A 16,039-nucleotide genomic window follows, 5' to 3' on the forward strand; every position below is an offset into this window, starting at 1 on the left:
TGCCCCTAATTATTCCATTAAATGGTACTGGTCACATGCCACTGGAACAAATTCTGAGGATTCAGGCAGTTTCCTTTGTTGAACTAGAATTTTACTGATTTTGCTATTTTGGAATTTAGAAATGTTTTTAGTTATATTGCTATTCACTAACCAGATTTGATCAGTAATTTACACAATTTTATTTCATTTTATTTTAGCCATTTAAAACATCCACTTTCTCTGATCATGTAATTACTCACTTAAAATGATTTCTCTTTGAAGAAGATACATATGCACTATATTAATAAATAGGCCTCTTCCAAAGGAAAAATAAAGAATTCTAATACAGGTGCACTAGTGAGAATAGAGAATTGCTTCTCTTTCTTGTACCTTTTCTGTTCAACTTCGCAGATGCATGGATTTAGTCATCAGGAAGCATTTGACTTTATAAGCTATAGAACATATATTTTCAATGTGCTGTAACCTGGATTTTGTTTGGCATTTCATAACTTGCTTATACTCACCCTGCAGTATTATTACAGCCTTGATAACGTATAGTGATAAATCCTGAAAGGCATATTTGATTTGTTCTGTGACTTTTATATTAAAATTTTATTGAATTGTGCATTTTCTTAGAATTGCTAAATTTATCCTCATATCTTCTGCTTATTTATAGAATCAAGACTAGAAGGATGGCTTTCATTACCTGTACGAAACAACACTAAGAAATTTGGATGGGTTAAAAAGGTAAATGGTGCTTTTGAATATGGTTCTTTTATTTTGCTTTTGGTTTGTCCATAGCCATTTCACATTTGTAGTTGTAAGATATACATATAACTAGAACTTTTAGACACATAAAACTTTGTATTCCTGATTTGGAATGATGTGATTTTGTATATCTTTATGAAGAAACAAACAAACAAACAACCTTTCATCATCATAATAATAAAACAGGTTTTGGTGGTAGGAAAACAAAAGTCGGTTGGCCTTGGTGTTCTGCTGTTTCAGTGGGAAAACAACTCTGGGTATGACAGGAAGCCCTAATAATTTCTTTTCCTCTGTTACTATGATTTATTGATATTGTGATGTTCATTTTTGGTAAATGTCTTAGTCTATTCAGGCTGCTATAACAAAACAGACTGGTTAGGGTATGAACAATAGAAATTTATTTCTCACAGTTCGGGGCCTGGAAGTTAAGATCAGGGTGCCAAATGGTTGGATTCTGGGAAGGCCCTCTTTCACATTGCAGACTTCTTGCCGTGTTCTCACAGGGGGACGGAGCTAGGGATCTCTCTGGAGCCCCTGTATAAGGGCACTAATCCCATTCAGGAGGTCTCTTCTCTCATGGCCTATTCATTCACCTTCCAAAGGCCCTTCCCGCTAACACCATCTCATTAGGTATTAGGGTTTTACATTAAAATTTGGGGGACACAGACATTTCAAACCATAGCAGTAAGGTTACCTGTGTTACTGGATTGAAGATAAGTCAGTCCAAAATATATTTGAATTCATTTCCTGTCCAATTTGCTTATTTAATGTGTATGCAAACTAAATTTATTGTTATTTTAAGAAAGACTTTCCTAAAAGTATATTGAGAACTTCTAAGTTATTTAACTTAAGTATTTTATATAATTTTTATTGCTATAGAATTTGTTTTTAAAGAAAATAAATAAGATATATATTAACTTTAGTCATTAATTCCTTCCCTCCCTCTCTTTAACAGTATGTGATTGTAAGCAGTAAGAAGATTCTTTTCTATGACAGTGAACAAGATAAAGAACAATCTAACCCTTACATGGTTTTAGATATAGAGTAAGTGTTTTTATTAAAATATTTAGAACCTTTGTCTTTTAAAGTATAAGAGAATTATGTGACCTTTTTTTGTCAAATTAGTGCTATTTATTACTCACTGTAGTATGTAGATAGGTACACTCATATAGCTTGTACTGTACTGTTGTTACATTTTCTTGTATTTGCTTCATAGAGATGAAAGTCTGGGATATAGAGTTAGCTAAAACATCTATATTTTATGGGTCTTTAATATGTTGTTCTCTGAAACTAACTAGAAAATTTCTGATTTCCTGGAAATACTCAAAATCTCAAGGAGTGATTGAATTAAAAGAACCAGTGTATCCTCTGACCTTCTAACATGGGTCAAAGTCATTGCTTTTAACTTCTGACCTAAGTATAGGGTAACCAATGTAATTTGATCCTTTGGTAATATTTTATTCCTTTATTAAAAATCTTTTATAGCAAATTATTTCATGTCCGACCAGTTACACAGACAGATGTATATAGAGCAGACGCTAAAGAAATTCCCAGGATATTTCAGGTAAATAACTTTATTTTGTTTTTGGTTAGTTGAATTTATTTTGTTTTTTTTTTTTCACCTTTAGACTGAGGTTCTTGGTGTGATAAGACATATCAAATTTCTTTATTCTTAGGCCTTCTTTAGATTACCTTTCAATTTTAGTCCCATTTAAAGGTCATTTGGGGCACCTAGGTCGCTCAGTTGGTTAAGCAACTGCCTTCAACTCAGGTCACGATCCTGGAGTCCTGGGATCGAGTCTCTCGTCGGGCTCCCTGCTCAGTGGGAAGTCTGCTTCTCCAGCTGACCTCTCTCCTCGCATGTTCTCTCTCTCATTCTCTCTCTCTCTGTCAAATAAATAAATAAAATCTTTTTAAAAAATTGCTAAAACATAGCTGTTGTGGAGAAAATAAGTAGGCATGTTTTTTTTGATATGTGAGCCAAGTGACTGTCCCAGTGACTTTTCTCATAGAAACTCTTGATTAGACAGAACCTACTAATGTTTGAACATCAAATGCATTTTCTTCTCATTGAATGTTTTAGGCTAATATTATTTTATTGACACTGTAAGAATTGTTACTACTTAAAAAATAATTTCTGTTGGCAATCATTCATTATTTTTTTTGCTTTCTATAGATTCTGTATGCCAATGAAGGAGAAAGTAAGAAGGAACAGGAATTTCCAGTGGAGCCAGTGGGAGAAAAATCAAACTATATTTGCCATAAAGGACATGAATTTATTCCTACTCTCTATCATTTCCCAACCAACTGTGAGGCCTGTATGAAGCCACTGTGGCATATGTTCAAGCCTCCTCCTGCTTTAGAGTGCCGGCGCTGCCATATTAAATGTCATAAAGATCACATGGACAAAAAGGAGGAGATCATAGCGCCTTGCAAAGGTGAATAATAAATTACTTGCTTCATCATTATTGTTCAGATGAATTTAGACATACTAATTTTTTTTCAAATATTTCTTTATAGTTTATTATGATATCTCTACGGCAAAGAACCTGTTGTTGTTAGCAAATTCTACGGAAGAGCAGCAGAAATGGGTTAGTCGGTTGGTGAAAAAGATCCCTAAAAAGCCTCCAGCTCCAGACCCTTTTGCACGGTCATCTCCTCGAACTTCGATGAAGATACAACAAAACCAGTCTATTAGACGGCCAAGTCGACAGCTTGCCCCTAACAAACCAAGGTAATAAATCAAAATGTGATTAAAAATTTGTGTCTTTTTTAGTATTTTGCTATTTGTGCTCAGCTGCAGACTTTCCTAATTGTAGTGTTCCTTTGCTCGGTATGTCAGTGATCCATGGAATACCAAATGTTTGAAACTGTTTCAGTCTGTATGTCTCATTCATTGATTTAGTTGAATGTAGTACAGATTTGTTTACTAAACCACACATATATATTAAATTCAACCAAAAATATATAAAGGTTCATTTTTGTCATCTTTACATATATAAACATAATATTTTAAGATTTTAGAAGCACACTGACTAATGTAATGGTTTAGTAGACAGTGTGCACACAGACCTGTAAGCATCAGGTGCACACATTGTGTTTAGTATTGCAAACCTGTTAACCTCTTTTATGTTAGATGACTTGGTATGCAGGACCGAAATCTTAAGTCTTAATTCACATCTACAAGTTTAGAATAATACTTGCTTCTGACTTAGAGCAACAGAGATCAGTCTTAAAAAATGCAGATTTTAACTGCATTCCTTGTGGACATTCCTTGTATTTGAGGCAGAGTTGGGATGAGGGAGTAAATTCCAAGATAATGGTGAATGCACAAAATGTTTTGGTGGGATTATTTTCATATGGCTACATTACAGTCCTTTCATTCTTGATGCAGAATAAACATTTCTTGGCTTACTAGCTACTGCGGCATTTGTAAGTATTGCTATTCACTGAAATGACCATGAAGATTTGGTTAGTTAGCTAAAGGGTAAAGTCTATATGATCAGGTATCTAATTTAAGGTATCCTTTTTGTTCCCTAACACAGGACCTTTAGTATATGAATAATGATGTGCATTGGCTGTATTATCAGAAATCTTTTCATTCTAACCACAAACATCTAATATGAAACTTTTCTTGAAACTATTATCTCAAGTAAATAATTTAGAATGACAAAGGTAGAATTGCTGTTTCAGCAGTGAGAATGTTGAATTTTTCTGTGAGGTATGAGAAAACTAAATACTATAAAATTAGTGATTATATGATAGTAATTAAGCTGAAGAAACTCAACACAGAGACACTGAAGGTCATTCCATGTGCCATGCGCAAAACATCTAAAAATTAAGTTTTTGTTTTTAATATTGTAGAACTATTAATGCATAGGTGTTACGCTATTAAAATAGCTTACACTGTCTAGTGCTGTACAGCTTCCAGAGTGCTTCCGTAATCTGTTCTCTCATTCAACTTCTGCATATTCTGGCATTTAGTCTTTAAAATATTCCTGTAGAGCAGAATAGATAGGTATTATTATCTTTCTTTTTGATTGAGACTCTAGAAGGGCAAATAATTTCAGATTCAGGACTATAAGAACTCCACTCCTTTCATATAGTTTACTCTTTGTTACTATTTGATAAATTAATGATTTCACTACCTGTGGTAATGCACAGAATTCATTAATGAGCAGATTTCAGACTAAGTGACGCATGTTTGCAGTCACACAACAGCTTTCATGTTCACTGACTTATAAACACTTGGTTATTCCCTTCTTCCCCACTTTGGCATTTTGGTCTATTTAGAGGCACATTTACTTTTTATTTTTGTTGCTTTTTGTTTTTAGTTCTGGGCCTGCCCTTCGAATCATTCTTCATTGATTTTTTAATACATTTTGCATAGCAACAGTAAGTAATAGGGATTTCTTTCTCTCACAACTTTGCATGTAGATAAAACTAATACCAAAACTGACTATAAAATGTATAGGGTATTTTTGTGAACATTTTTTGTCTAATATACTCTGAGATTTTAAGCATAAAGATGGACGCATTTAAGATGCAATTTTGTATCTTATTATGTGTCTGCAGCGTTATATCCATTGTCTTTAATATCTATGACTCCATTGCTTCATTAACTCACAAAATTGTATCTGTCTCTGTCTTACATGAATCACCCTAAAGTTTGCATTTCATTTTGGGTGTCACATTTTAAGAGTAGTATGCACAAATTGGACGATATACAGATGAGAATAACAGAGGGAGTAATGGATCATTTGAAAGTGTTAAATGTGGAGTAAGTGAAGGAATTAAGGATATTTAGCTTCTGAAGAAATTGTTGGGAAGGATGGGAGATGGTAAACGGGAATAAAGATTTAGGGGACTTTTCTGTAAATGATGTATTAGAACAAGAACCAAGCAGAGAAGTACATTTGTAACTCAGCAAGGGAAAAGTATCGGGCAGTCAGAGATTTCCAAAATTGGAAGACTTGGTTTGCTCTAGAATAGTAAATGCCCTGTCACCAACAGTGTTAGTACCTGATTCAGGTGACTGCTTGGGGATACTGGGAAAGAGCGCCCTCCTCAGTCTGTCATGTGTAGGTCATCTGACAGTGAGCAGCACAGCTCTGGAGGGGAGGCAAGCATTGGACTTGATGGCCTTTGATGTTCCACGAATTTATAACATTCCAGTAGACAGAGCTGTGAAAGGATCGTTCAGGAACACCTAGGAAACAGCATTTCTGGTCGATATCAGCCGTAATTTAATTTCTAGCTCTTTGTATAATCTAGCTTTCGTTGAACTAACTCGTATGCTGTCTTTCTTAAGACAAATGTTTGGCTTTGTTAGACATCATCAGAATCATCAAATGTGTTTGTATATGCACTAAAACATAATACCTATAAATAATCATCTGATTTATTTTAACTTTTCCTCAGTGTTTGTCTTTGTTAATGACTACACCATTACATTTTTTTTCTTTTCGCTTTTGTGACATTCCTGGTTCCGATTCTCCTTTTAACTCTTGGCAGCAATCCCCTTTTTCTGTAGGGAAGTGATAGTTAAATAAGCATTAGCCTCTACGTATGCCAGGCACTCGTCTGTGAGCTTTAAGTGTACTAAATTATTTATCCTCATAACCACCCTGTGATTTAACTATTCATGTCTCCATTTAACAGATGTGGAGACTAAGGCATAGAAGCACTGTGTGTCTGAGATCACACACCAAATAAGCAACAAAGCCGTGAGTTCAGATCTAGATACTCTAGTTCCAGTCCCTGCAACCCCAGCTGTAATCCTGCACTGCCTCACGGTGATAGGAGTAGAAATGAGTTAATTGACAGCTTATAAAACATATGTGTAGAAATCCTATTCCAAAGGTACGTTTTCTTGGTATTTTGAATAAAAAAAAAAAACAGGGCTGGAAAGGCAGAAAATTTGTGAATATAATGTTGATTTGTGATAAAGATAGTTTGGAGAGATCCTTAGTCTGTTCCAAAGTGGGACACAGAATGCTCGTCTTTGCTGAGGGCATTTCTCTTTAATTATTTTTCTTTTAAAGGTCTTCTTTAAAATGCAGTGTTTAAGCCACACAGAAAAGTATAAAGCAAAAAATGCAACAAATGCTCATTTGCCCAGTTTTAAGAAATAAAGCATTGCCAACACAGTTAAAATTTAAGGGTGAGAGGAGCTCTTATGTTATCATTATTTTATTTATTGGGTGGGGGGTTGGGGAGAGGGAGAGAGAATCTTAAGCAGGCCTTACACCCAACACAAGGCTCGATCTCATGACCCTGAGATCATGACCTAAGCTGAAATCTAGAGTGGGATGCTCAACCAACTGAGCCACCAGGTGCCCCATGTTATCATTATTTTAGTTTTGTTCTTTTCCATTTATAAATATAGGAAGCTAACAGACTAATTATTTGGATAAAAATGAAAAAGCTGTATACAACTGGAAGTGTCAAAAATAAATCCGTTAAGTGTCGTAGAAGAAAATGGGTGAATATGGATCTGATCTTGGATTGGGGAGCTTCCTAAGAGTAAAAGGAAAGAAAGAAAATCAGTGATGGAGTAAATTAAATTTACTTGAAATTAAAATTAAAACCTTGTAAATTTTAAAAACACCATATATATATATATATATATATTTGCAATGTGTATGTTATATCTCTCTCTAGAGTTCTTATATAAATCATTTATATGATTGCCTCTTCCCAACATAAAAATCAGTGAGGAACATGCCAGCATTACTATAAATAGGGAAAAGTGGTCAACTTGATAATTATTTTTAATTTTTTTATAATTTTTTTAAAGATTTTATTTATTTATTTGACAGCGAGAGATACAGCGAGAGAGGGAACACAAATGGGGGGAGTCGGAGAGGGAGAAGCAGGCTTCCCGCAGAGCAGAGAGCCCAATGCGGGGTTCCATCCCAGGACCCTGAGATCATGACCTGAGCTGAAGGCAGATATTTAACAACTGAGCCACCCAGGCGCCCCGGTCAACTTGATTATTAAGCAAAGATGTTAAAATAAAAGTAAAATGTAAAACCTGCCAAACTGGTAAGATTAATGCTGGTATTGGCAGCACGTAAAGAAACAGGCAGTGTCATGTACTTTTAGCAGAACTCAAAGTTCTAATGCTCCTTTCCAAAGCAGTCTTTGCCAGTAAGTTTCACAGGCCTGCAGTGTGTACCCACTGATCAATTAAGTAGAAAATCAAACAGATAGTGTTATGGTACTTTTTAAAATGTTATTTATAATAGAAGCATGAGTGAGTGTTACAGGGGAACAAAGGAAAACATGGAGAATTCTGCCTGAGGGCATCAAGCTAGCTCACCCAAAAGGGAGGTTCAGTAATTTTCCAGGCAAAGAAATAGGGGAAAAGACAATGGTAGGCAAAATGTCATGTGCAGAGGTACTGAGTTGTCAGAATTACTTCGTGTTATGTGTTTGTAACATTGTATTGGGTTAGAGTGGGGAGAGCGTAATGACAGGGAATGGCAGAAGATGTCCCTGGAGAGAAAGCATTGAACCAGATTGAAAAGGACCCAATACACTGTGCTGTGGGAGTTTTTATTTTCTTCTTCGGATAGAAGTCTTTCAGCAAGAGATTGGTGTGTGTTGCCTTAATGAGCTCCTTCACTAATATACTGAAACCAAGTCCGAGAAAGCTTTCTCATGTTGGAATGAGAATTAGATGGCTGACTGGCAAGGGCTGAGGGAGCTTTAAGGAAGACTCTCAGGCATTGTGCTAACAGCCTAGTGACCAGACTTCTAGAATTTAAAGACTGTGACATGGGTGCGCACTTCACAAACACTTCAAAGGTTTCGGAAGGGTAGGAAATGCAGATTTTTCAAAAGTGGGGCTTAAACACCCAGGATGGCCCACTGATCTCCATGTCCCAAGTAGTACCTTCGCTACAACTTACTGTCTGTGTAAGCCTAGAAAAATGTGAAGTGTGTTTAAGTGAGTAATTTATATCTTTGTGCATTTTCTCAAATATTCTACATTCAGCACATTTTGAAATAAGAGTAATTTGGTTTATTTCTTTTCACTTAGGGTGAAAACATACTATCAACATACTGTCAGTGATTACCAAAGTCAACCAGATGCATTAGAATTAGAATTCACTTCCAATTTTTTATTAAAAAATATAGATACTTGGGGCTCCTGGGTGACTCAGTCAGTTAAACGCCTTCCTTTGGCTCAGGTCATGATCCCAGGGTCCTGGGATCGAGCCCCACATCGGCTGCTGGGAGCCTGCTTCTCCCTCTCCCTCTGCCTCTTCCCCTGCTTATGCTCTCTCTCTATCAAATAAATAAATAAATAAAGATCTTAAAAAAAAAATGCAGATACTTGGCTCCCATTGCCACTTCAGTCCAGTTATATCAGAATCTCTTGGGATAATGCCTGGGATATACTTTATAAGTAGCATTGAGTAAACAACATAAAGTTTAAGAAGCAACTTATTTTTTTAAAGATTTTATTTGGGAGACAGAGAAGGAGAAAGAGGAAGGGCAGAGGGAGAAGGAGAAGCAGATTTCCCGCTGACCAGGGAGCTCAATGCAGGACTCAGTCCCAGAACTCCAGGATCAAGAGTCCAGCCAAAGGCAGATGCTTAACTGACTGAGCCACCCAGGTGCCCTAAGAACTGACTTTAAGGTTGAGGTCACAAATGAGATTTGGGGGACCAAATGAGTTCCTTGGCATAAGATGATTCATGAACCTCGCAGTTAAAACAATTAAAAAGTTAACCTATTTTTTAAAATAAAGATGATAGCAATATTAGATGTTTGGATGGGAAAGAAAAAAACACATACACCCCTGCTCTAAGTCCACTTTATTCAGCCAAGATAAGCTGCTAATAATGCTTCTATACCTGTGGTTTTCCTCTTCAGTTGTGGTTTTTCATGGAGAACATCACTGTTGGTGACCCATTGAGCATATGGTGTCCAGTTAGAATTGAGAAACCTGCATTCTTAGTATTAGTCCCTCTTTAAACTGGGACTTGTGGTACTGTTCTAGAAAAATGTGAGCTGGCCATCTGGGTCCTTTTGCAAAGGGAGTGTTGACAAATGTTGAGCTTTGGTACAAATCAAAGTGGGCATCAGGATGGTTACATCTTCATTTGGGCCCAGTGGGGAAAAGCTCATATCTTACCTCAAATATTACCTGTCTTCAGGTCTCTGGTATTCTAGAAATCAGACCTGGCTAATGTTATATGCACTCACATAAAAAGAGAAAGAAGATCTCCTGTGTGCTACCATCTTAATTTTGGCTATGTTGTTTTTGATGAAGGGGGAGTTAAAATCTTCACAGCACTAAGTGTGATTTCTAGATATCATATTAAGCTGCCATTTCTAAAGAGTGCTAGAATGTGAATTTGCAAACCTCCTATTGCAGATTGCTTGATTTGGCATTTAAAGACTGGGATTGGTCATTTGATGATGGTGGTGGTGATGATGATGACGATGTTTTTGATTTCTGAAGAAATAAATGGGGTAAATCAAAAAATGAAAAATGAATTAGTAGTTCCAAGTAGTGCATGTGATTTACACTTGGGTTTTCATTGTTTTTGACTAGTCTTGAAATTTTGTTAAGTTGTTTTTAATAGTATGTATTTGAAAAGTAGTTTTCAGAAAAGTTTCTAACTGAAATTTTTATGTTAAGTTGTAAAAGTGAAATGCTATGTTCAGAATCTTTATTGGCTATATATTTTCAATACAGTTGGAATTACAATTTTTAATCTTAGGAATGAAACATGTACAAATAACAAAAGAAGCTAATTCTGGTACATTTTGTTCATTCCAAAGAAGCATATTCAGAGAAGTAAAATTTACAATGTTTTCAAGTTCCTACAACTGTATTAGTTTGTGAACATAGCATGGGATTCCTTCCTCCCTCTATCCCTCTCTCCTTCCCTCCTCCTTCCTTCTCTCTAACGTGCAAGAATTGAAACCGTAAACACTTTGTAAGTCTAATAAGTGCTGTGAAATACTGTTTTTGATTTGGCTTTTCTTTGTGATGCCGTGAGATGTTTGCTTTCCGACAAGTTGATGTTACTCTTGCTGAAGAATACTGCTGATGTGCTGTGAAAGTTCTTGTGCTTGTAAAATACATAAATACTTTGGTTAACCATGACTAAAGGAGATCTGAAGGAAAATCGAACCTCATGGTCAAACCTTTTATACAAAATGGATTTAAAAGAAGTAATGTCTATCTTAACCTAAGTAAGCATATTGCAAAAATAAACTTAAATCATGTATTATTGGGAGGTATTTATAACCAAGATTTATAGAGCATTTTTACTACAACAGTGTGTTTGTTTCCATCTTAATAGATTTTTTTAAATGTGGCTAAGAGTCTAACAGTCAAGTAGAACCTGGTCCATAAGTCCACTGTTCTTTGAGCTCCATGAGGCAGCTAGTTAATTTCCAAGTCAGACTTACATGCACTTGAGTTACTCAGGAATGTATTATCTAACCCTAAGAGCCAGTTAACCTTATTAAAACTTGTGTGGTCATGTTTGTAGAAAATATAGGAAAATATAAGAATATAATTGCATGTACCTGAAAATTAGAAAAGTAATATAGTAAATAGGTTTATGCATGATTTAGGTGTTAAAAATGTAGGAGTTGGAAGACTACGTAGTTTAATTACATAAATGGAATGCTTTTTCAAAGAATTTAACAATCTCTTAAATTATTTTACTGTGTCAACTAACTTTGTTTTTCCTTTCTTTTTTCTAGCTAGCTGCCTTCTATGAATGCAGTCATTATTCAAGGAGATCATATTCTTCCAGTTAAAACAAGACTGAAATATGATGGCCCAAAATTTCTTAAAAAGCTATATTTTCCTGAGAGACTGATACTCACATATACACATACATACATACATATACATATATATTTCCCTTTATTCCTACAATATAAATTATAAATCTTGGAGATTTTCTGGGCTCCTTTGGAGCAGCAAGTTGAACCAACAATGATTGGTTAGTAGAATAAGAATATTATATACAACTCTTCCAAACTTGTTCCATAACGCTTTCTTGGCAGTCACTCACACTACATTGCACAAAAGGATTGAGAAGAGTTAAAGTTGAAAGAAATCATCTTTTCAGCATCAGCAGAGAGATTTCACCAGCACATTTACCAGAAGAGTCTGGGAATGGATTCCACTACAGTGATCGAGACTGCATCTTTTAAGAAGTGACCATTAGACTGTGTGTGTGCATATATATGTGTGTGTCTCTGTACGTGTATATGTACACACACACAGATATACATAGTACTGTAATACTGCAAGAGGGTTCTTCAAATGCCCCATTTTATTTTTTATACACATAAATCAGATATCATAACTTCCTGCAGTTGCAACTATGCACTTGTATAAAGCCATAATGTTGGAGTTTGTATCACTTATCTGTGTATACCCCGTGGAAGCTGCATGTTCATGTTTAAGCAGTTACTGTAACAGGCAGTTTGACGTTAATTGTATCAATTTCCTAATGCTTCATGATAGGCAACTTTTCCCATTTTGAATGCCTTAATTTAATTTTTTTTAAAGTCTCACCCTTTTCTGTGTTTTGAAAAAAAGTGTTTACCAGCTCTTAGGATGCAAATTCGTGTTGCAAAAGAAAAAAGAGTGCACTATTTTTACATGTAATAGTTATCAATGTCAGCCTATTTTGATTGTATAACAGATTTTTTTTTAAAGTATTGGTGATAGAAACAATAATGGATACTCTTGGAACTAATATATCTTTTATGTATATCTATTAATTCATCCCAGTCTTCATACAGACCTCAGTATTAGTGTGTGGCTATGAATTGTTTTCTTTGCTTTGAATTTGCTGGCTACCCTAGATGTGTTTTTATTTCCAGTAGAGACATTTGTGACTGTTTTTACATTTTCACACTCAAGATTCTAAGATTATCTCAAATATAAAGAAAACTAAGACATACTGTAGATATATTTTAAATATTTAAATGTGATCCCTCAAACACATAACTGTGTAATGGCAATATTCCAGGATTGGGTTAAGAAAACTGGTGACGGGAAGAAGTAGCCTCAGAGGCTCCTGATTTTTATTTTTTTAAAGGATGTTAAAGTTGATAGGTTATGCAGGACCATTTCTGCTAGATTTCTCATTATCCCAGAAAAATGTGTTTTATACTGCTACAGTATGCATTAATGTTAAACATCAAGCTGAAAAAAATTATGTGGTCTTTTATCGGTCTCTTTATATACACACACATACACAGGGTTTGGTGTGATACTGAAATAAGTCATCTAATAAACCAATGAAGGAAGTAGACACTTTTCATTGATTCCCTCTGGGATCAGTGTAGAAATGTTTAAAGAGTTAGACCCCCAAAATACAGATACTGTTGTGGAAACTGAAGAGTGGCCTTTGGCCTACTGATGTACTAAAACTGAATCTTGTTATTCTGTCATTATCCCGCCTGCACTCTTCCATGCTGTCTGTGCTAAGACCAGAGACGCATGCCATTTCCCTCCCAGGGATGTTCTGCAGTTCTGGTTTGGGGGCACAGTTTTTTTTTTTTTTTTTTTTAAGTAAGATTTTAAAATGAAAAATATATAAAATTTATATAGAATAAATATTTCCATTCATTAGACTTGTTAAAAGGAGACTGAATTAATATTTTATATAAAGATTTTGTTACACTATGGGAGGTTCTATCATATTATTCTGAATTGGAGAGTATATATATATATATATTTTTAATAAACTTTATTAAGGTGAAATAATTTGAAGTTTACACATGAGTAATTGAAATATTTGAGTAAAAATGGCAAAAGTTAAATTTTGAATGCTGTATATATTAGAGAATGTGGAGAATCATGGTGTGATGCAACTCTACAAGGAAAACTAATGTGAAGTTTTCTTGGGAAAAAAAAGGTATTCTAGGAGGTGAAAAAAATCTCTCCCATGGAGATTCTTCACATTATATGGTTTAACACAAGGGTTTATAAGGTTATTTCTCCAGCTAATGGAAATGCACCTAATAAAAATTCTGACCTTGGGTAAGAATTTGCTTTTTACCCTGTTGTTGCTGGTTTCATGTACATACATGAATGCATACATCCATCCAAATGTTCTCTTCCCAACACTCATTAAATATAATATTAACTTGGTTTAACAACCTGATTTTGTGCCACCTTCTCTTTTTCTTGAGGTTCCAAAGGTTCCCAGATAAAGACCAAAACTTGCTTCTTCACACCTGATTTCTCCTAGAGCCATAAATACCTCCGATTGATAACTAAGAAGTAGTGAATACTGGGATTTTCTTAGTTGGATTTTTTTACTTTTGTTTAGTGGGGATAGCAAAACAGAAGTAGAAGGAAAACTGGTGCCGGTATTACTGTTAAAAATTAATGTATAGTGAATTTTTGAAAAGTATTAAAATATGCTATCTAGAAGCAAGATTTTAAAAAAAATCTATCTGAAATTTTTAAATGCCTTTAGCTAACTAAAGGATACCAAGAAATCTAAAATAAGGTTAGTGTTTTTAAAACTAACCTAGGCTAGAGTCACAAATCTGGCTCTGAAGAAGGATATCTTGTGGATCAGTTTATCTGTAGATCCTCAAAAAGATACTCTAGGTTGCCAAACCACAATTTAAGAAGTTTTGCTGCTGTTGTTAATCTATTCTTACAGGATTCTCATGGTAAAATAGAGAAACTTAGACACTCTATTACCTTATTGAAACATGCTTTAAATAACATGTTTAATATTCTATGAGAGCAAGTCACTTCTGAGTTTCTCAGTCTGTGTCGACACTGCTACTGACTCACGACTTCTCCCCTGGAAGAAGGCTGCAGTTTCCCTCTGGCGTGAAGATAACCATAGTTGATTCATAAAGCACTTTGAAAACAGGCACTGTGTGACAGTGCCGGATCTTATGCTTGCGGGCCTGTCCTCGATTCCCTTCCCCATAATAATGAGTTCTGTTTGGAACTGTAATAAGTTATGAACTGCATGGTTTAGATAATCATAACTATTTGATCAGCTGTCCCCGTTGAACAAAAATCGTACCCGATTTTTAAAAAAAATTTTGTTGCATCTTTGTAGTAATGTAATTGTATTTTATGCCTGCTTTTTATATTAAAAAATTAAATAAAAGAAATTAAGACATAAGCATTTTCATACTCTTCTGTGAATAGTCCTGGAATGCTGCACACTCCTAAAATTTATCCCCTAAAATTTTGTCTTCCTCACTTGATGGGTAGAGCAAAACAGATCATAACCAAGGTTACAGACTTGTGAATGTTCCACCCTGTCAGCCCACGGAGAAATACGAAATAGGATTTCAACAAGGAGTCTGTTGCTGACTTGATTTAGGTATTTTAAGGGACATGCAAATCTAACCATCTACTTCAGTGTCCAGGATAAGGAAAAGACATAGGGTGCCTGTTTGGTCAGAACCAGTGTGCGAAGAGGTGGTTTTCGAGGAGGCATTTCTTTGGTAATCAGTGGGTTCCTATTTAGAATACTTACTGGCTACCAGATCTGGGACAGGTTATACCCCCTGGGCTTCAGTGTTCTCATCTTTTGTAAAATTGAGACTGTTTTATTATAGGATTGTTGTAGAGTTAAGTATGATGTTGTAGGATATCTGGAATAGTTCAAATATTTGTTCCCTTTTCTTCTGAAAAGGAAAAATGGGAGCTCTTCACCTAAGATAGTATGTTCTTAAGGGAGAAGGTTTAAGCGATGAGAAGTTCTAATTAAAAAGTATATATATGTGTGTGTGTGTGTGTGTGTGTGTGTGTGTGTGTGTGTAAAAAAAATAAATATACATTTATATAATATATATAAATATAAACTTATATATTATATATAAATATATATATATATTTAAAGATTTTATTTATTTATTTGACAGACCGAGATCCCAAGTAGGCAGAGAGGCAGGCAGAGAGAGAGGAGGAAGCAGGCTCCCTGCTGAGCAGAGAGTCTGATGCGGGGCTCAATCCCAGGACCCTAAGATCATGACCTGAGCCGAAGGCAGAGGCTTTAACCCACTAGCCACCTAGGTGCCCCTAAAAAGTATATTTAAGTATTTGTTGGACTCAAAAATCACATAATTTGTATTATACTAATGGTTAGATTGTAATTGCATATGAGAAAAAGATTCACTTGGATTTTTTTTAAATGACAACTGTGAGGGGCACCTGGCTGGCTCAGATAGTAGAGCGTGTGACTCAATCTCAGAATCATGAGTTTGAGCCCCATGTTGGGAATACAGCTTACTTTCACATGGGGCGCCTGGGTGG

General features: G+C 35.3%; 1 protein-coding gene across 2 annotated transcripts in view; it reads left to right on the forward strand.

Moving 5' to 3' along the window:
- The window catches only part of LOC111154090 (Rho associated coiled-coil containing protein kinase 2), a 140,132-nt gene extending 128,503 nt beyond the window's left edge, over positions 1-11,629 (forward strand). Inside the window, exons 28-33 of one of the 2 annotated variants that reach the window (XM_022513463.1) lie at positions 656-726; positions 1,703-1,791; positions 2,233-2,311; positions 2,924-3,185; positions 3,268-3,481; positions 11,485-11,629. In XM_022513463.1, the coding sequence (XP_022369171.1) occupies positions 656-726; positions 1,703-1,791; positions 2,233-2,311; positions 2,924-3,185; positions 3,268-3,481; positions 11,485-11,488 (719 nt within the window). In that variant the 3' untranslated portion in view covers positions 11,489-11,629. Of the gene's footprint in view, positions 1-655; positions 727-1,702; positions 1,792-2,232; positions 2,312-2,923; positions 3,186-3,267; positions 3,482-5,081; positions 5,116-11,484 lie in introns of those variants that run through there. The other variant, XM_022513461.1, reaches the window with a different exon arrangement.
- Positions 11,630-16,039: the final 4,410 nt, after the last annotated feature.

The sequence above is a fragment of the Enhydra lutris genome, unplaced genomic scaffold (genome assembly GCF_002288905.1).
Source record: "Enhydra lutris kenyoni isolate GAN:26980312 unplaced genomic scaffold, ASM228890v2 scaffoldscaffold35, whole genome shotgun sequence".
In the NCBI taxonomy this organism is placed as follows: domain Eukaryota; kingdom Metazoa; phylum Chordata; class Mammalia; order Carnivora; family Mustelidae; genus Enhydra; species Enhydra lutris.